This window comes from Pygocentrus nattereri, chromosome 9 (genome assembly GCF_015220715.1).
Source record: "Pygocentrus nattereri isolate fPygNat1 chromosome 9, fPygNat1.pri, whole genome shotgun sequence".
In the NCBI taxonomy this organism is placed as follows: Eukaryota; Metazoa; Chordata; class Actinopteri; order Characiformes; family Serrasalmidae; genus Pygocentrus; species Pygocentrus nattereri.
In genome coordinates this window covers 37,837,771-37,859,107 of record NC_051219.1, presented here as the reverse complement: position 1 = coordinate 37,859,107, position 21,337 = coordinate 37,837,771, and the positions used below count along the sequence as shown (strand labels likewise).

At 41.1% G+C, this 21,337-nt stretch overlaps 2 protein-coding genes across 5 annotated transcripts; both read left to right on the top strand.

The window, feature by feature from the left end:
* Positions 1-761: 761 nt before the first annotated feature.
* On the top strand, positions 762-9,406 carry dpm1 (dolichyl-phosphate mannosyltransferase subunit 1, catalytic). Its single transcript, XM_017710219.2, has 9 exons — positions 762-985; positions 3,480-3,579; positions 3,703-3,736; positions 4,416-4,492; positions 4,641-4,666; positions 4,958-5,053; positions 6,709-6,777; positions 6,871-6,985; positions 8,718-9,406. The coding sequence occupies exons 1-9, from the start codon at positions 855-857 to the stop codon at positions 8,820-8,822; spliced, it is 753 nt and encodes a 250-aa protein (XP_017565708.1). The 5' UTR covers positions 762-854; the 3' UTR covers positions 8,823-9,406.
* Positions 9,407-10,112: 706 nt separating this feature from the next.
* On the top strand, positions 10,113-20,010 carry adnpb (activity-dependent neuroprotector homeobox b). Of its 4 annotated transcripts, none has more exons than XM_017710199.2 (5): positions 10,114-10,373; positions 10,715-10,957; positions 14,697-14,813; positions 15,840-15,932; positions 16,042-20,010. In XM_017710199.2, the coding sequence occupies exons 3-5, from the start codon at positions 14,706-14,708 to the stop codon at positions 18,931-18,933; spliced, it is 3,093 nt and encodes a 1,030-aa protein (XP_017565688.1). In that variant the 5' UTR covers positions 10,114-10,373; positions 10,715-10,957; positions 14,697-14,705; the 3' UTR covers positions 18,934-20,010. The 4 variants fall into 4 exon arrangements, with proteins under 4 accessions (XP_017565696.1, XP_017565688.1, XP_017565679.1 ...); XM_017710190.2 differs by having other exon boundaries at positions 10,711-10,957; XM_017710207.2 differs by lacking the exon at positions 10,715-10,957 and having other exon boundaries at positions 10,113-10,373.
* Positions 20,011-21,337: the final 1,327 nt, after the last annotated feature.

Genomic DNA, 21,337 nt, shown 5'->3' with positions numbered 1-21,337 from the left:
TTTTGACTCATTGGACTATTTTTTAACAAACATACAACAAATGTTGAACTGACAAATGTCAGTTTTTTGAAAAACATTTTGAATTTGGTGCCAACATGTTCTAAAAATGTCAGGACAGGCAGGTATAAGTTGTGTGTCCCAGTTCTGATAGGTTGTCTTTGTAGTATTGTCCTTCTAAAAGATGGTTTACATGATTTGCACATCATTGCATCGTATTATTATTTACATTCTGCACATCCCAACCTTTTTGGACATGGGGTTGTACAACAAAACATCAGAATCATTTTAGAAATGATTGGAGCATTAGTACTGTTGGGTATCAGTATCAGACGGATATCAGCAGAAAAAGCTGGATTGAATATTGGAAAGGGAAAAAGAACGACATCATGAAACAAGAATGAATCTGACCTGTCATCAAGTCTGGAATAGATAGCACACACACTGTATACTGTGATAATGTTAGCAGTGTATTTCTGTCTGTGGGTTGGCAGAGTGTTTGAGAAGTTTGAGCATGACAGCTTGCTTTTACATACTCATTTTAACAAACGCTTCAGTTAAAATTCATTTTAAAAGTAGAGATGGTGCCATCTCTACTCTCCTTCTGCTTATGTGGCAATCTTCTTTCTCAAATCACATGTAGTATTTGGACATGAATGGGTTCAAATGGTAAGTAAAACAGTTAAAATAGTATATTAGTTTTCTTTAACCTCCAAAAAGTGCATGTAGACAGTGCTGTGCAGACTGTTCCTCACTAACTGCACACAGCACAGGGCTCGTGGGAACCAGTAATCGGGAGCGCGGATTACAGCGGACCACAATCCTAGACGCACATCCTGTGTGTAGTCCTGTCCAACATGGCAGGTTCAAGGGGTGGTAAGAGAAACAGAGAAGAGGCTGATAAATATTCTGTGCTGTTACCGACATACAACGAACGGGAGAACCTGCCTCTGATTGTGTGGCTCCTGGTGAAGTACTTTGGTGAAAGGTGAGGTGAATATTTAGCGAAAGAGCGCGACTTAGCAGAGCTGCTAACGATGAGCTGTCGCCCCAATAAACACGATAACCTGGCGCTACACGTTAAAGATAACTATAGCACAGGTGCCATTAAGGATTCCTGAGCATTGTCGAGTAAGGGAGTAACTTTAATTTATGCATTTATGTTCATTTAAGTTCCTAATGGCTCCTAGACGCATATAAATATTGTAGCGTTTGTCGCTGTTAAAGGGGCCACAGCTTTTGCACAGGTTGTTGTGCTTTATTAACCAGCTGTTGTTGGCCACAGCGACGCCAGACACACATAGATTTAACAGTTCTCTCTGGCCTCTCTGCGTCTTCTCCCCTAGACGTCAGCGCTGGACTGATCTCAGTTTGCTCTGATCTACACCAAAGACAGACAGCTGGCTAACTAATAACCTGGAATAAACGTGCACACGTTTCTTGGACGTGCTACACTATCACCCCATTACAAAATTCCTCTCCCCCATAGATGACTAAGTCTTTGAATGGAAGTGGAGGCTGCGTCCTCCTCCTGGGGCGTGACGAGTCATCCATACTGGGCAGGTGAACGCCAACTTCATGGCATCCTGTATGTCAGTGCACCTTTTCTTTACCATTCGCTGTTCACAGCAGTGCATGTACAGCTGTGCATCCTCCTCCTGGGCGCGCTGGAACTTCTCACAGCTCATAGCAGCAAGCCCGATGCCACTGGGAGCAATGACAGCAGCAGCACTCCTCTCAACCGCCTTCCGTTGTCGTTGTCTGCATCGTCAATGCTGGTGGAGGTGCTGCTCGAGTGCCCTTGACCTGACGGCGCACTCCGCCCTCAGAGATCCTCCAGCTGGCTCTGATGCTGTGTGTTCCACTATGCGCTGGACATTCGATGGCTTCATTTTCATTGTTTTGCCTCTGAATCTCACTGTGATATTCTCTAGGTCTGTTTGGCACCATTTGCTTTTTGAAAGGTCTAGGCCCAGAATGCACATCTTGGGCGTGTCAGGTTTCCAGACTAAGTTGCCCCTGATTGTCAGCGTCCGGCATTCTCTCCCCACGATCAGGGCTAGCTGACCTGTTACAGTGTGGAGATGAAGTGCTGTTCCTTCCAGCTCAAATCCAGCAGGTGCCACTTCTGGTTGGGCCAGTGTGACTGATGACCCTGTTTTCATCAGAGCAGTCCATAGAACTCCTTCAGTGTTGATGGAAATGTGGCAGAAGTCTGATATGGATGTTAACCGCACCTGTTTGTTCACTGTCTGTGCTATACTTTCTGGCTAGGGCAGCATTCTTACTCCCTCACTTCACCCCCAATATAGGTGAAGCCTTAACCATATGTCCCTGCCAGCAGCAGCCCCATGGCACTGGCTGTATGACTGCAGTTATGACCAACAGACAAGCCCTAGCCAGATATCCCAGTCGGCTGCTCGTCCAGCAGCAGCGGCCACATGGCACTGGCTGTATGGCTGCAGTTATGGCCAACCCTCAGATCAGTTCTGTCATCTCCTCTGCCCACGCTGGCTTTGGTGACTCACTTGACACCTCCACAGCTCTGACTGCAGGACTGGTAACATCTGTGCTGCGTGCAGCTACTGACAACACCATTTCTCTGTCTAGTGCCTTCTCCAGTTTGAGACAGAGGCTGAATCTCTCCCATTGGCTAAATCCTTTGCTTCTGATGTCAAAAGCAGCTGCTATTAAAGGAGACATCTTTTGCACGAGTAGTTTATTATATAACTAAGCCATACAAAGCAGAATTTATAACAGTTTGCTCTAGCCTTGCTATGTCTGTTCCCCTAGGCATCAGCACTAGACTGATCATAGTTGTTCCTTGTTGCAGGTGCATGGCCAACAGGTTAGCCCCACCTTTACAATAAGAGTCTCTGTAGAATTATTCAGCAAATAAATGCTAAAGAACTAATATAACCTAGACTTGATATGCGCTCATTTCATGGACATGCTACTGTATAAATGTTTAGGGGAAATTTTGTATCCATTTACTGTAAAATCAAGTCATATTTTTACACAGGTTGGACATGGACAGGATAATAAACCAATGCATGTAGAGTAAATACAGTGGAAAGGCAGAAAATATTATTTTATAGTACAAAAATAAAATGTTGGGGTAAGGTTCCCCCTTTTCAAAATCTCTCTTAGCCTGGACGGTTTAATCCTCCAAGTTATTCTGCTGTCATATGCAAAGGCTTGGACAAATTTCATGCTTTGTTGATTTTCTAAGGGAAATTTTGCACACATGCTCTACAGAGAAGAAATGTTTTGTTCATATATGTGTTTAACATATTTTTCCCACATTTTTCTGCTTAATGGTGTATAGCGCTGTTGATTGTTATATATATTTGTATTCATCATTTTATGTGTTTGTGTTTTTATGGGACACTTTGTGTAAAGAGAAGCCAAAGACAACCTAATCTAATCTAATCTGTGTTACCAGCCCATTTTGTAACCGTTCTGTCTTTCATTCCATGCAGTGGATACAACTATGAAATTATAGTCATTGATGATGGCAGCCCTGATGGGACACTGCAGATTGCCGAGCAGCTACAAAAGATTTACGGAGATGATAAGATCGTGAGTTGTAGTCGATGTCTTGATTGTGTTGTATGCTGATGTAATAGACCTACAGCCTTTTCTAATTTAGACATGGTTGAAAGAGTTTCTGCTTTAATATTAATGTTTCACTTTGTTTATCAGGTGCTGAGACCACGAGCAAAAAAGTTGGGTTTAGGTGAGTCATCATAATCTAAGGTTAACCTTGTTTGACTGGTGTGGCAGGCATTTAGACTATTTTATTTCATTCTTTTGAACATTTTCCAGAGGTCTTCAGCTCCAGGCCTTGAAAAATCCAGAAAATCCAGGACTTCAAATCAAATCAAATTTATTTGTAGTGCTTTTTACAATGGCTGTTGTCACAAAGCAGCTTCACAGAATTCCAGAAAAGACAGAGTTTTAACAAGAATGTAAAAACCCCCGGTGGGCAAGCCAGGGGCGACAGTGGCAAGGAAAAACTCCCTCAGAACTGAGGAAGAAACCTTGGGAGGAACCAGGCTCACCAGGGGGGGACCCATCCTTCTCTGGTCAAACTACCTACAAGTGATTATACTACTAATATTAATAGCAGTAGTATTAGTACTAGTAATAACTAGGAGTCTATGAAAATATCAGTGTAGGGTGGGCAGCTAGTCCAATGTAGGTGGCAGTAGCTGGGGCATGGGCAGCTGGTCTGAAGTGGGTAGCAGGAGGGCTCGACAGTCAGTCGTCCTTCAGTGTCTGGCCAGACATGTGGGCGGTTGTATACTCGGAACTTGAAACTGGATTTTAGGTCTGGAGCTGAAGACTTTTTGTAGACTAATTACTAACAAATATGTAAGACAGAACAATAACAGGGTTCCTCAATTGCTACTCAGGGACAGCATACATCCATGGTATTAAGCATGCCACTGGGAACTTCATTATCATTATGGACGCGGATCTCTCTCATCACGTAAGTATAAAAACTGGATATCACTTTGTGCCATGTGGATCTCTCATTGTTTATTAGTATATAGCTTTCTCTTAAAAACTTTTTTAAAAATCATTTCTATTATAACAAATGTTTGCATTTAATGCATGATTTTGTTCTTTATATACAGCCGAAGTTTATCCCAGAGTTCATCAAGTAAGTTCTAATGCACTGTAAAATTGTACTGTGATGTTTATTGATTTCAGTTTAATCTATTTCTGTTACTGAAATGACATTGCTTAGAAAGGCAGCTAAGAAAGATCATGCTATGATGCTTCTGTTTGTACACTGTAAAAAGAGTACAAGGTAGAAGCTGATTTAAAAGTTTTTGATGTAAGTTTTGAAAAAAATTGACTTGAGTTGAATTAAGGTCCTTTTTGCCACATTAAGCCTTTTTTACCATGTACTTGTATATAAATCAGTGCTGAGTTTGTATTTGTTCTTTAGGAAACAGAAAGAGGGTGGATATGACCTTGTGTCCGGAACACGTTACAGAGGAGATGGAGGAGTGTATGGATGGGACCTGCGCCGAAAGCTCATTAGGTAATCAGCTTGGTTTCAAACTATCCTGCTGTATTTTGAAGCAGCTTAGAGGTGAAAGGTTGAATATGATACAAAAGTACTGATTGTCACTTTTAATATTGGTCATGCTTTTATTGTTTGGCAATAGTATCTGTTTTTTCTAACTTTCAGGTAGTCACAAATATTAGGACAGTTCACTGACCAGAGCATATTTACTTGTTTAGATGTTTCCTGCTTCACTGACTGTGCACATGATTGACTGTAATGGTTTTAGTCTTTAGCTCTTTGCTTGGAAGTCAGCAGACGTAAACTAGCAAGGAATTATTGAGCTCAGGCTACTTGCTAAGTAAATTCTGACACTGTGCACTGCAGTGCAATTTGCATAAGGACATGGGATTCATCAGGCGTGTCCTGTTGTGCCGTCTAAGGCAGCTGCATTTTTGGAACACCAAAGGTCACAGTCAACTTGACCAACTTCAGTATAAAGCTTGAGACCGGCCTGAATTTTAGTCGGAATTTAAGTAAGGCTTGAGAAGTCCAACCTAGCAAGACTCACAGCATCACATGTGGACTCCAAACCCATATAAAGCCTGACAATTCTGTTCAAACTTGACCTGAAAGTGAGAGTCCAACAAAATTTCAGTCCTGAACTGGCTCTAAATGCAGAATAAAACTTAATATTGTAGTGATTGTGTATCAGCAATAATAACCACCATTCGATGACAAATATAAATACAAAAGTCCCACTTCAGTTCATTTTATTCATCAAGTAATGCTTTTGAAGAACATTGTGAACATTCTGGGTCTTGATAAACCTGTCGTAGTGCTCTGTTGTCACAGTGTGCAGTAGCAAGATATAAGCCATCACCTGTTTAATCATAAAACGTTTATTTCTTTACATAGAACAAGTTACATGTTAATATCTTAAACATACAACATAAGAACTTTTTTTGGTCAAACAAAATTTTAGCTGCACTAAACTTTACTTTTGTTGAAGAGTCACTGTTCTAATTTCCACACATCCAGTTTCTACTGAGCGTAGACCTCGTAGATCTCGGTGCTAAACTGTGTCGACAACACAAGTGTGTGACTCCAGCATGCAAAATTAAAACGTGTTTTAAAGTAATGAAAGCTGAAAACCCAAGAATGTGAACCTATACATTAAAAAAAAAACCCGATCTGAGCCCAACACGTATTTGGAAAATGATGGACGAAATGATGGTTTTACAAAAGCAAAACTTGAGGTTGTGTGTCATCCCTATGACACCATGGCTGTGAGGAACCTGTGACCAAATCACAGCCTGATGCTATTAGTAATAACACACTCTCCCACTTGTTTTATATTACTTAATAATACTCATGGAGGACTGTGTAGTTGTAATGGATATATTTTTGATGTTTGGTTGATATTGTCTTCTGCTCATGAGCTGCGTGCTTATAATCAACAGCATATAATCAGTATTCTGGGAAGTCTTCAGTGTCATAACTAAAGGATTTCTGAAAGGATAACCACTTCAGAACGGTCTTTAATTTGTATGTCATTGTAACAAGATTTGAAATGCAAACAATATCTGTCTAATTTCTGTTCAATCAAATGTTCCCACAGTTGTCTTTTTCATGACAGCCATGAATTACCGATCCTTGTTTTATGTAAACTCTCCTGTCTTTCTTTCTAGCCGTGGGGCTAATTTCGTCACACAGGTGTTATTGAGGCCCGGAGCGTCGGATCTGACAGGAAGTTTTCGGTATGTGCTGCAACATTCCGTTATCATGATCATTGATTGCTGTATAAACATTGGTATATACATATATATACATTGGTTCTCTTTGTTTACCAGGCTTTATAAGAAGGATGTGCTGGAGCGCCTGGTAGAGCGCTGTGTGTCTAAGGGCTATGTCTTCCAGATGGAGATGATCGTCCGTGCTAGGCAGCTAGGCTACACCATTGGAGAGGTCAGCCCCTCTGTCCTATGTTTGAAGGCCAGAGCACATCTAACCAAATAAACATAAATGTTTGGTTTGTGTTTTGTCATTGGAGCTTTTCAAATGTTTTGTCCTCATTCAGTCTGGTTCATTTGTCTCATCAGGGACCAGATTTGCGAAAGCTTTTCTAAGAAAAATCTTCCAATGCATCTTAAGACAGACACTAAGAAGTTCTTACGGATGGTCCTAAATGTGGTTCTCAAAAACAAACTTAAAAAGATCTCAGATTTTCTCTTAGGAACGTCTTAAGAAATTGTCTTCTTAAAAAAGTCTTAATTGTTCTTGTATGCAGGGTGTAGGTTATTTGTCTATTAAGATAAAACAGAATTAAACATGTTCAAAATGTAGTAAACAAGAACTAGAAGTGATGGTAGAGGAACTAGCATTGTCTAAGAAAAGTGTGAGACTGGTGTAAAATTAAGAAAATATTTCAAGAACATATTCTTTTCCAAGAGTACACACTCTATAAAAAGATGTTTTTTCAAGGGTTCTTTAGTAAGGAAAATGGTTCTCAACACTCAAAGAACCCGAGGCATGATTGACGTGTTCTTTGAATTGTGAAAGGGTTGTTTAGATTAGTGGAGAATGTGCTGTAGATGGTTCTATACAGAACCTTTTTGAAAAGCACCTAGAGCACCAAAAAGAGTTCTGCTATTATTACATGCTTGTAACAATAGCAGAACCCTTTTTGGTGCTATATATGACCCTATATTTGGTGCTATTTCGTTCGATATAGAACCATCTACAGTCTCCATCAGTCTGAAGAACCCCTTCATGATGCAAAGATTTTCTTTCTTCAGACACTCTTGTGAACCTGGTCGAATTTTACTTCTGCGTATAGACGTCCATGTATACACCTCAGTCAGAATATACCAGTCCGATTGAGGCCATTCAGAATACAATTTCTATCCAATTGAACGAGGTGGGTAATCTTGTAAATAATTCCTTAAATAGAAGAATATTAGCCATGTAAATGTCTGTACCTGATTCCATTCCCAATTAGAATGTGTAAATGCATTCTGCACGTGTCGCGTCTTAGTGAAAGTTTATAACCTTCAACATGGCGGGAGCAGAAACTGGTCAGCAGAGGAGACGAAGTTTATGTTCTGATCTTTAAAAGATGAAGGTGGGAAGGATGTCCAGCTTATGTGTCTCAGAACACAACATCTTCCTCTCGGCCTTCTTTAATTAGTACATGTGAAGTATGTTTTGCTGAGTCTGACATCATTTTAAAGCATTTAAAAACACAAGCACTGCTCACTGCTGCTCGTCTCACTCTGACTGGTCTCACCAGATGGGTGCAGTCATGGTAACGTCTACACTAAATGGTGCTGCACACATGCACATCATTGTCATCTGTTTACTTGTAGTGAGCATGGAGATTTTTCATCAGATCGGTCAGCAGAGTGAACACCTCAGTCTTAATCTGTAATCAGAGTATAGTCAGTTGGATAGGCAGAAATCTTTTCAGGTAAACTCAGCCACTGACCAGAGTTTTTGACTGAAGTTGTTCTGTGTTGTTAGAGGTTCTTTAGATGTTAGTATACTTCAAATACATCAGTTTGTTTATACTAATTACATATAATTAAGTCAAATTCTAACTTCTCTGAGCTTTGTCTTCTGCATTCCACCTGCTTTCTTAAAGTGCTCCTATTCCATGTACTAGTAAACATAAATCATGCTTTGTCGTTTTGTCCTGCAGGTTCCAATCTCGTTTGTGGACCGTGTTTATGGGGAGTCCAAATTGGGAGGAAATGAAATTGTCTCCTTCTTGAAAGGATTGCTCACTCTTTTTGCCACAACATGATTGATCACCGGCTCTGTGTTCTGTTACGTGATGCGGCGTATATGCAAATAGTCTCAGCATAGCCATGCTGCACTCACCTGATGCACTCGACTGCTAGTTCTTGTCTAATTAAAGAGAAAGATGTCGTGTTTACAGATTGTAGCTTTTGTGACAACTTTTGGTCCTGTAATGTAAGACACTATGGAGTATTGATGTGGAGTAGAGCATTGCAGTTCAGGTTTGACTGAGGAATACATTTTCTGGAGGCCTGGAAATACTTTATAGGTATATTTGTGCAAAGAAAGTTCCGTAAAAAATCCGGACCTTAAAAGGACATGCACCAAAATCTCTGAAATGTTCTGGACCAAACCTAAGCAGTGAAAGAACATACTGGCATCTTTTTGGAGCGATGACATGCATACTTTTTCTTTGTTAAAGCATATAAATAGTTAAAAGCTAAGTAAGGTGTTACGACACATGCTATATTTTCAGTCAGCATTAGTATGCAGACTGTTGGGGGTGGGGGGGTTGATGCTTCGTTACTGCAATTAAATGAATGTTGATTCACGGCATTGTTAATAAATAAATATTTTACATGATTTCTCCCTCCCTGTATGTGTGAAATTTGTTCATACAAACAGACACGTCTTTCTAAAGTTCACAGCCTATAATTACACCAAATAAGCAGTTCTGTAAATGGCTGGCTGCATAACTTCCTGAAACATCAATGTGTTTTACTCTCATTGAACTATTAAACCATAATTATTTACGAGAATGTCACAGCATGTAATCTAATGTGTAGCTTGCATCTAATACCCCAGCACGTCACACTCTGAGCACTCATAGTATGTTCACAATATGATACTGGCACAGACATCAGCAGACCAAGACTGCTCAACCAGTGTACTAATGTGTCATAAGGGCTTTATTACACCTTAATAAGGCACTTAGTACCCAATACTGTCACTTGGTACCCAATGACAGAGGAGAAGACCTCTTTGTTTCCTAATGTGGTCTAATGCTACCAGACCGTTTCCACAATGCAAAGCATTTTAGCCCCTGGTGTTTGGGATGGGGGCAGTGTCCTGTTTCACATAGAAACCTACTACCACTATGAGTGGTAGTAACACATTGTATTATCATTCACTGGCTGTTTAGGGGACGTCTACCTGCAGGCACTGATCAGATTAAGGTTTAATTTGGTGAAGGTGCGAGCTGGGGGGGGTCTTTCCAGGATCCATGTGCCTGAGATACCCCAGCACTTCATGCACAGAAGTAGTCCCGGTGAGTTGTGCACAAAAGCAGTACAGCGCCACCACCTGAACTGATAGTACTCCACGCTGGGTAAGTACTCAGGCACTGTATACATCCGACTCTCTGCGGGGGTAGATACCAGATGCAGAACTGACGCATACGACTCTGTCCAATCACCTTCAAGAGGATAGCGCCCCCTATGGACATTTTGCGCGTTACTGCATCTGGGGGTTGTTTACACCAATTCCCGGAACGTTGAAGAAAAAAAAACCTCTGCGCGAAGACAACCGGCTTTTTTGGAGTCCCTGTTTATTCCAGGTAAGCTAAAGAGGGCACTCTCGAACAGGTAGATGTGTGAGTGAACGACTCCTCTCACCACTAACGTCCCGACTCAACGACTCTCTGTCGGCACAATGATTTTTTTTATTTATTATAATCAAACACACATGTCACTTCCGCCCTTTTTCACACGCCATTTTGGACAGAACATGTTATGGCTAGGGATGCATTGTTAGAGCTAATAGAGCGGCTCAGTTAAGTTAATTGCACTCAATTATATCGCAATTGAGATTTTGCTAAGCTGTCGTGAGGAACCAAGCCCGCTCTCTTTCTCTCCCTCTCTCTCGCTCTGGCTAATTCCCCCCCTCGCCCTAAGCTAGATGAGGTGCAGCACATCCCCCGGCAGCCAAGCGAGCGGAGGCAGACAGCTCCGGGGTCGGACAGTGACAGAAGTGGAGCTCCCTCTTTCGGCGTGGTGTGTCCGCCGCTTAGTCCAGACTGCCCCGTGCGAAGCTGAGGAGGAGGGAAAGTGATCCCACCGCTGGCTGCGCTTTGTCTCTCGGCAGTTGAGCGGCGCGAAGCGACATCATTGCTACCTCAACGGGAACCCGGTTCAGAGCCAGGTGAAGTGTCTCTGTCTGTCCGCCGGCCGCCTCCAGCGGTGCTGTGCTCGTGTTCAGGGCAGTTAGCCAGCAAGACAACAACTGCTTCAGGTAGCCAGCTAAGGCGTTAACGTTACACATCTCGCTAAATAAACGATATTTGGTCAGTAAAGCACTGGCCGGTGCTGCTAGCTAGCTAGCTAGCTAACTAGTCAGTCCGTGAAATTGTTTGTGGCACCGCTTGTTAACCAGCCAGCGGTAACAGCAAAGCTCGCTAACAACAAGCAGTGTTGGCTCTGCTTAGCTAAAGCGCTAATGAAGTAACGCTACCGAGTGAGCTATTGAAGTAAATAAAAAAACCGTTACACTTCAGAGCGGCGTATACAAGCAGGCGTAGCAGTGCAGGGAGAACTGGAAAGAGACCGACTACAAAACCAGACTCATTTAATCTAGCGGGCTAGCTAGGAAGCTAATGATAGCCGGTTGGAGATGGCCATCCATCCAAACCCGTTTGCGCCCTGTAACAAGCACAAGGGGGAGAGCTGATGAGCTAAATAGCTGGCATGGTGCATGAACAGCTTTCCCCTCACTTTCCTAGAAGCTACAGAAGAATGTAGGTCTGGCCGTTATCTCTAGCTACCTGGACGATGCAGGCAAGGTCCCTACTGAAGAGACAATTGATAAAAGCCAGTTACCGAGCGGGTGGTCAGTGCGGTGCTGTCCTCTCCGCATGTCCACTTTGTTGTATGAGCCAACTTGAGCTGCTGTGCTGTGTTAATAACTTTCCCAAATCAAAATCCAGTGAAGCTGCGCTTTAGCAAGCTGCCCCCTCGATTGATGTCATCAAACAACTCGGACGAATGGCAAGGTGTTGATAATTTAGTGACACTCCCTCGGTCAGACCTGTTTCGGTGGTTCGAATTTGATGGCTTTAATATATATATATATATATATATATATATATATATATATATATATATATATATATATATACACTGAAAACCTTTTATTAAGTCATATATCTAGTTATCATGCATACTGACCCACAAGCACTGTCAGATCAGTGTAAGTCTTTCCTCTATATTCTGATGTGTGACTTGTTTCCGGAGTTATCAAAAGTCCATGGTCATAGTTTATGATTTCAGCATATAGTTCTTTTTAATGACTGATCTATTTTAAGGACATAGTAGACCCAATTATGATACATAACATGTTTACAAGCTCAGTTTGACTTTGCCTCATTCAGGGTTTCAGTTAAAACACAGTTGAAATGTAGGTACATGTTTTCTGTATATATTTTATATCTTCATTATTTGTCTGCCTATTTATTCACTTTTTACATATTGTTTACTCCTGTATCTTTCTTAAAAAGTGAGTGTCAAGACCCTTTGCGTCAGTGATGTCTTTGTCCACCAATGACTGACCGCAGTCACTCAAATTAGACTAAATTTGTGGGTTATTCTAGTCTCTGTATGTGAGATTTAGCCTATTCTGTTACTTGTCTTGTATTTAATGTTTCTGCTGTGCCTAAATCATGATTGTGTGAATATTCATGGCTGCCTACAGTAAGCTGGAGAAGCTGAAAATAACCCCCACCCAGAAGAGTCCACTGCAGACATTTGCACAGTGCCACTGCTGCTGCTTCAATAGGAGGCGCCATTCCATGATTGCAGTTCAGGAGGCTGCACAAAAAGGAGAGTGGAAAAGGGGCAGGCGGAGTAGGGAGAAGCTTATATAAGAGGTAGAGCTGTTCTCTAGCGCCATCTACTTTGGATGGGAGAAAGGTGGTGTGGCAAGGGAGGCTTCACTGCCAGACACAGAGCCGAGCTACCAGGCAGAGCAGTGATTCGGTTGCTTCTGTTTGTTGAAGAGTGGAGCACAGAGGTGTTTGTCAGTGGAGAGGCCAGGACCTGTCACTGCTTCTCAGTTAAAGGGTCGGTTCAGCGCAACTCTGGCCCGGCTTGTTCTCAGACACATTTTGTTTGGAAAGAATAGATTACATTATGTCTTTTGATGAAGGACTGCCTGATCAGGCAGACATAAAGAGAATGAATTACTTTGTTCTAATTAAATTTGTCCTGATCTCTATACTGTTTATCTTGATTCAGACTTCATACTTGCACTGTTTATGTACTGATGTACTGCAGTACCTCCACATAGTGTAAGTGGCTCTATTTGCACTCGGGGGTTTAGATTAAATAGATTGAGGCTTTCAAAAAGGTGTGATAACAGAAAAGTTGCAGACATTAGGAAATAGCAGCAGGGCTGGGTGATGTATTGCCTATATGGATATTGGTGTCACACAGCAATTGATAGTATTGATAGATACTTTTGTACTTTTGGGTGCTTCAGATTATTTAGGAAACAAACAAAATAAATAATAAGTTTCCTTTCTACCTAGTTATCCTTTATGATACTGTATAAAGTTTCCTTTGGTGTAATTTTAGGAGAAGCAGAAGAGAACAAAAGTTCTGTCAGGTTAGTATAACATTGTTTTGGTGTAGAGTAGCAGCATTCAGGAAGAAAACTGTCCTTCTCAGTGGTTGTACTTTAACATGTTTCTGAAGAGAACAAAATCTTTCTTTTGGTCTGTTATGTTATGGATGCAAAGGTAGCCCTGTTAGTTTTGTCCCAGCTAACTTCAAGTGCATACCAAGTACCAACCGTAGTATCAACATTTCCATTTTAGCTAATGGGTGCTTGCATTCAGTCCCTGTTCGTGGATGTTGAGTTTCTATCTTTATGTTCTTCTAAAATGTCTCTGCTCAGCTGATTTATTGATGAAGTGTACCATCATTTTCTAAAGTCATACAAGATGGCCCAGTAATGGTGTCCTCAGTGCATCCTTTGATATTAGGATTTTAGATGTTGTCAACTCAGACAGCTTTCGTCATTGATCACTGCATTCATCAATCGTCAAAAGTTCCATAGATACTGTGCGAGAAGTGTTTTCACATAACTTGAATGGACTGTGACTTTAGTCCTGCAGCATTCCCGATTCTGTAGGCACCTTAAGTTGTTACCTTTGTGCCTTCATGTATAAACATCTTTAGGCTCTGCCATCAAGACTAAAATTAAACTGAAGGCTGTGGTGTTATGGTCTTGATGTATCACCATATATCACATCTTTTGGTGTGTTGATTTCATCCAACATGAATTGTGTTGATAATTCACATCGTTTTTGATATTGTGATACATTAAGTAGCGTTGTGTAATAAATGTCAAAATGAAATAAGGAAACTAATAATTACCTTAAGAACTGTAGGGTAAATAATTTAGAGCAAAGTCAATTTCTAGAAAGAGCTGTGGATGGGGGGGGCGGGGGCTGACAAAAGAAAACTATCTTTGGAGGTGTGATGTGTTTAGCCTAAAAATAGTTTCTGTGGAGGCTGATGTTCAAAAAAAATTGCAGGTTTTAACATATAAGGTAAAGTAGGCTTTCCATAAACCTCTTACAAGATTTCACACACCTGGTAGTTTACTTTGCAGATATACCCCTCAATTTTCACATGTTGTGTATTTAAAGAGCTCTACTTTAAATACAGGCGCACACTTCAGGATTTGCCATTAATTAGAACAGTTTGGATTGTCTGGTATGCTGTATTGCACAATGATGAATGTGGGTTTTTAATGGACCACAAGTTTGGTGTAGGGCCTGTACAGCTGTAGCTGCAGACATATTGCTTAAGTCTATGGAAAATCAGAACTTTAATCAATTATTTGATTTATTTTCTTCTCTGTTGTGTTTTTGCTCCTTTAGGTGGGCAGTATGTTCCAACTCCCGGTCAACAACCTTGGCAGTTTAAGGAAAGCTAGGAAAAATGTGAAGAAAGTGCTGGGGGATATTGGCTTGGAGTTTTGCAAGGAACACATTGATGTAAGTATTGTTACTGTCAAAGCCAACGTTAAATGACACTGATTCAATTATACAGTCACAGCTAAAGTAACACTGCCAGTAATTCTGCTTTGTAAAGGCAATATAGGTCAGCCAATGCTATTTCATTAAAAAAGAATAGGGATGACAGTGTATTTTACAGAACTAAGCAGGGTGATCATACCCAATGGCATTTTGGGTAAAGTGTGTATTTTTTTTTTTTTTTTTTTTTTTTAATTATTCTAATAGTTATTTTCTTTGGTTGTTTAATGATAGCATTCTACCTATGTTTATAGGGTTTTTTGTTTAATGCAGTAAAAACTTTGAAAAACTCATCAATCAACGGATTTATGCCCAACATCCAGTATTTAAAAACAAAGTGGAAAAACTGTAGGCTCTTCAAGATCAAACACTGTAACACACTCAAATCAATATTTTAAAAACAGAAAGGAAATCATTTTTGTACCTTTTTTGTTTTGTTACTCGTTGTCAAATTTGGCAGGAGCCAATTTATTAGCATAAGCATGTCTAATGCACTGCTGTTTCACCTGATATTGTTTGTAAAGAAAATGTGTGTGCTTCATGTTTACAAAAACCCATGTTTTTGTTTCAAGAATAAACCAGAAATTGAATGAATTTATGATTGTACTCTGATTTCTTAAATCATGTAATAATAAACTTGTCAGTTTCAGTGTTCAGTAAATACAGTGTTTTCTTCAGTTATTTCATAGGTGGAAATGCGAGTCATTTAAACAGTTTGACCAGTAACAAACCAAAGAAATCCCCGACCTGTTTTACTTCAGTCATGATGCAATGATGTGACCTTGTAAAAAGCAAATAAGAACATACTTGCAATCATATAGCTAAATTGGGAGAAAAAAGAAGTGTGATGAAACTGATTGACTACCTTGAGACTTGTTGTCAAGATGTTAGCAATCAATTGCACATATTCAGTAAATATGTCTTTCTTGTAGTCTCTGTTTAAAGTAATGGCATATATGTATCATTTGGCCTTTTTCCCCCTCGCAGGACTATAAAGACTTTGTGCCCAATGAGTTCTACATCAAGAACACCACATGGGATGATGTGTGCATGTGGGATCCCTCACTTACCAAAACACAAGTAAGTAGAGCTACTCTGTTATTTACACAATGTGGAACAGTGGCATTCATGAAGTTATTCTTTGTATTGCCTTTTTTTTAACTGATCGTTTTTTATTTTTCGTTTCTAGGAGTACCGGTCGAAGCCATTCTGTTGTTCAGGCTGTCCATTCTCCTCCAAGTTCTTTTCAGCTTACAAGAGCCACTTTCGTAATGTCCACAGTGAGGACTTTGAGAATCGAATCCTCCTTAACTGCCCGTATTGCACTTACAATGGGAACAAGAAGACCCTGGAGACACACATCAGGCTTTTTCACATGCCCAACAATGTGACACGCCAGAGTACTGGTGGCCTCCAGGGGACAGGAACCAGCTTAAAGGATGGTGTTCGCCTGGATAAGGCCCGAGACAGTGTAGAGCAGGCCGTGTACTACTGCAAGAAATGCACTTATAGGGACCCACTATACAATGTGGTGCGAAAGCACATCTACCGAGAACACTTCCAACATGTTGCTGCTCCATATATGGTCAAGCCGGGTGAGAAAACAGCTACACCTAATGGATCAGCAGCTGGTTCTGACACAGGCACAGGGAACACTACAGATAGTAATAGCACTGCAGGTGCTGGGAACAGTAGCAGCACAGCCATTCACTGTAAGCGCTGTCTCTTTGTGCCACGTACCTATGAGGCACTAGTGCAGCATGTCATTGAAGACCATGAACGCATCGGTTACCAAGTTACAGCTATGATTGGACATACTAATGTGGTGGTGCCTCGTCCCAAGCCTGGTATTATGGTGTCCCCTAAAGCCCAGGTAGAAAAGAATGTCATCGGCGTTACTCCAAAGGGCACCCTGGTAACTGCAGGAGTGCGGCCACTGTCCGCTCAGCAGTTGAGTCGCATTGTCATTCCCAAGGGAAGTTTAAATTCCTCTGGGGTCCTGTCAGGTGTTCACTTGAAGCCAGGTACAATTAGTCTGAAGGCAGGCACCACCCAAGCCGTGTCCATTGGGGGACAACAAGTACGTATTACTTTGCCAGGCAATGCACAGCTTTCAGTGCCCCAGCAGTCTCAAACAGCCAGACCTCACCTTTCTGCTAGCCATTTACGCAGCGCGGTTTCTGCATCAACATCCACTTCTGTTCTAAAGATTCCTTCACTGACCTCACGAGTCCAGGCAGCTGCTGCTAATGTATCATCTGCCCCTCCCAAGAAAGGGGCCTCTGTCCTGGGTACATCCTATACCCAGAAATGGAAGATCTGCACAATATGCAATGAGCTATTTCCAGAAAATGTGTATAGTTCACATTTTGAGAAAGAACATAAAGCAGAAAAGGTGCCTGCTGTGGCCAACTACATCATGAAGATCCACAACTTCACTAGTAAATGCTTATACTGCAACCGCTACCTGCCAAGCGACACACTGCTGAACCATATGCTAATCCATGGTCTGTCGTGCCCACACTGCAGGGCAACTTTCAATGACGTTGAGAAGATGGTGGCACACATGCGAGCATCACATCCTAATGAGTCTGTTGGAGTACGCACTGACTCTCCACTGACTTTTGATCTGACTCTTCAGCAGGGCAACCCCAAGAACGTCCAGTTAATTGTCACCACTTACAATATGCGGGATGCTCCTGAAGAGTCTGTGGCATTCCATGCCCAAAACAATGCCTCACCTATACCACAAGGAAACAAGCCTGCAACGTCACACATCCCAAAGATACATAACGAGGCCCCAGATGGGACACATGCTAGAAGTGCGCCACAGGCAGCTGTTCCTTATAAGAGGGATGTGGGCAAGACCTTATGCCCACTTTGCTTTTCCATTCTGAAAGGCCCAATCTCTGACGCCCTTGCGCACCACTTGAGAGAGAGACACCAAGTAATCCAAACAGTGCATCCAGTGGAGAAAAAGCTAACGTACAAGTGTATCCATTGCCTTGGTGTTTATACCAGCAACATGACAGCCTCCACTATAACTCTGCATCTTGTACACTGCCGTGGTGTGAGCAAGACTCAGAACGGCCAGGACAGCAGGCCTGCTCCGACTACTAGAGTAGTTAAGGCTCAGGGAGCTTCCTTGAAAAGAGCCGGGTTTCAACATGACGAAGAAGCTGACCTGAAGAAACGGAAAATTGGGCCAGGGAACCAGGCTCGGCCAAGCCTCCCTGCCTCAGTTGAGCTGAAAGAAGAACCTGTTGTGTTGGCTTTGGACCCAAAGGGCCATGAGAATGAGTCATATGAGGCCCGCAAGGCATTCCTTACGAAGTACTTCAACCGGCAACCATATCCCACGCGCAGGGAAGTGGAGAAGCTGGCTTCCTGTCTTTGGCTCTGGAAATCAGACATTTCAAGCCATTTCGCAAACCGTAGAAGAAAGTGTCTTCGTGACTGCGAAACACAAAAAGCTAATGTTTTGCTTGGGTTCAACATGCATGATCTTGCGCAGTTGCAGCATCCAATGGACTTTGATTCGAAGTGGTTTTTTGAAGGCCACATTCAGGACCAGGAAAGTCGTACATCTAGGGATTTCATCGCTAGATCTGCCAGTGCAATTATACGGTTTCACGAAAACACTACTACTAATGGTGATATGCAAGAGACTGAGGAGGCTAGGTCTACTCCCAAAGCTTCGCCTCACTCAAATGGTGAAAAGGATACCCTAGGGAACAACTGCAATGAGTCAGTCAAAATAATCGTAAAACCTCAGGGGGTTCTGAATTCAGAGCCCATCTCTGTGGACTCGGACAGTGAGGATGAGAATGTCAAGGCTGCACAAGAAAATACGGACTCTAAGGTGAGCAACCAGCTAGCTAGTGGGGTGGGAATAGAAATGGAAAGTAAAGGAGGAGCGAGTGACTCTGAGCCAGAGGACGCCCTCAGTGGTGAAAATGGTTACGGGTCAAAGGAAGAGCTGCATACAAGTGAAAGGCCCAGTGAAGAGGGCCAGACAGGCATCGCGGCCAAGCTTGGACAATCAGGAGCAGGAACCTGCCTTGGCGAGCAACAAGTCTGATTTTTAAAAACAGTTATTAAAAATGCACTTGCATACACGTCATTTGTTACGTTTGCCAGACACCAACAATGCTGCCTCACTTGAGCTTAGGGACTGTGGTCACAGGCAGCAGTGGGATATGCTTTCCTAAACCTCCTGAAGCCATTTTCAAGGGCAAAAAAGTCAGCATTTTGATATGTAAAGATGAATGCTAGATTGCTGAACTGAGGGTGAGAAGCGACTTCTCCTCAGGGTAGAGAAAGAAAACACTGAAAATGCACCAAACAGTAGAATATGTTTTGCCTTCTGTTTGTTTCTTTGAGAGGTCCACATTAGTACTTAATGTTTGTTTAGCCACTGTTGTGTGGCAGAACGAGTGTTCATTAGGATTACAGGTATTCTTGAACTTCATGTAATCATATTAGAATAGTTAGTGTATATTTGTACAGTCTTTTAGATATGTCTAAGGAGATGTTGGTGTAGGTGTATTCAGAGATTTGCTATTCATTTTGTGCTCACGTTAGATGGTCATTCGTTCTGCATTGGTTCACTCAATGGATGTGACTTTTGGTGGCTATTCTTCATGGTTATTTTTTAACAAAATATAGCATTTTGCTAAGTAATATATCTATATATCTAATGCAGTTTAAAGTTAACATAATCTCTTGCTTTTTATTTTTACTGTTTATAACTGAAGTATTCCTTTTTTACATTTGCCATGACCCCTTTTGTTCCACTGAGGGGCAGATTCCCCTGACACCACAGGCCTCTCTCGTGGTCAGAACGAGGAGCCGTTTGACTGATGGCTAAGGCGCTGTGCTGTGTACTCTAATTGTATTCATTTCAGAGTCTGCTGAACAGGACTTGCTTTCTGGCTTCATTTTCAGCAGTTGAACTTGTTTTCTTCTGTGAATGGACTCTTGCTACTGCCCACGGTGCGCTGAGAGCGTTCGCTATCAACCTGACTTTGTTGTGTCTGTATGTTTTAGTTTGTGACCTGAAATTTATGTTCGTATGTTTTCGTTTTGGTTTGTTTATTTGTCACTTAAAGACTCTGAATAATAAAGTGCTGTATTGTGCTTCTCATAGTGGTTCCAACCCTGCCCTTCTTCGTCTCTGGACTGTCTCGCTAATCCAAATGTCTGCTTCGCTTTAAGATTGTCGTGAACATGTCAGTCATATTTCATATTTCACTTTTAAGTCATCAGAAAGAAAATGAGCTAATATTTTCTATAATGATGAAGCCTATACGATTATATATATATATATATATATATATATATATATATATATGTGTGTGTGTGTGTGTGTGTGTATATATGTGTATATATATATGTATATATATATATATATGTGTGTGTATATATATGTGTGTATATATATATATATATATATATATATATATATATATATATATATATATATATATATATATATATATATATATGTGTATGTGTGTGTGTGTGTGTGTATTTATATATTTATTTGTTTTTAATTGAATAATAATTATTATTATAGTGAAACAATTGAGGTTTTTGCATTGCGGTATCATATTATTAAGCAATAGAACACGATGGGGATGGTGCTATCGCGAAATAACATCACATCTCGTTTTCAGAGTCGGACCAAATCGGCTGTAGGTCAAATCTCATCTTCAAAGTGTCCATTTTCTGTTTGTGGTGAAGTAAGAAGTAAAAACGCTCAAATGGCTTGAGCGTCTCCTACAGCTGTCAGTGTCGTTGCTTAGCAACGGCGTCTCAGTGGAGTGATACAATAAAAAGCTGTGATGTTATGGCGAAATAACGGCACAGTTAGAACACTTCTCAACCAATCAGCTTGCGTGGCTGGAACTAACTGTTGTATAAATAATAATTAGACACATTTCCTGTGGAGTTTTCAATAGTTCTTTGTAATGCAATGACTTTAATTGCATCTTCCTAAAAATAGTTCACATATTGGGAAAAACACTGGATATAATTTCTTTTTTACCACATAAAAAATGAATATTGAAGTTTCTTCTTAGAACCCACTTATGCAGTTTTCACAAAGATTCTGATCAGAAGTGTTTGCTTATTTGGGATTTGTTCTTGGGTATAAACAGAAAAGCAGAATACGCACCCAAGAGTACAGAAGTGTGAAGTTCAGTGGTTTATAGACACGTCATAAATCTGATGACTTTTTCTTAAGACTCTTCTCAAGAACACATTTAAGAAAAAGTGTAGGAAGATATTGGTGAATGAGGCCCAGTGTTTCATGTATATGAACACTGCTGTCAACTAAAAACAAACCCACAATGCGTCATTTGAGGCAGGATGGACACCTATTCAACCAAATCTGTCTTCCCTGGTATTATCAATGGAGGCATTTTCGTTATTGATGTGGTTAATCTGTCCTTTTTTTAATGAATGCAGTTAACATTTTGTTG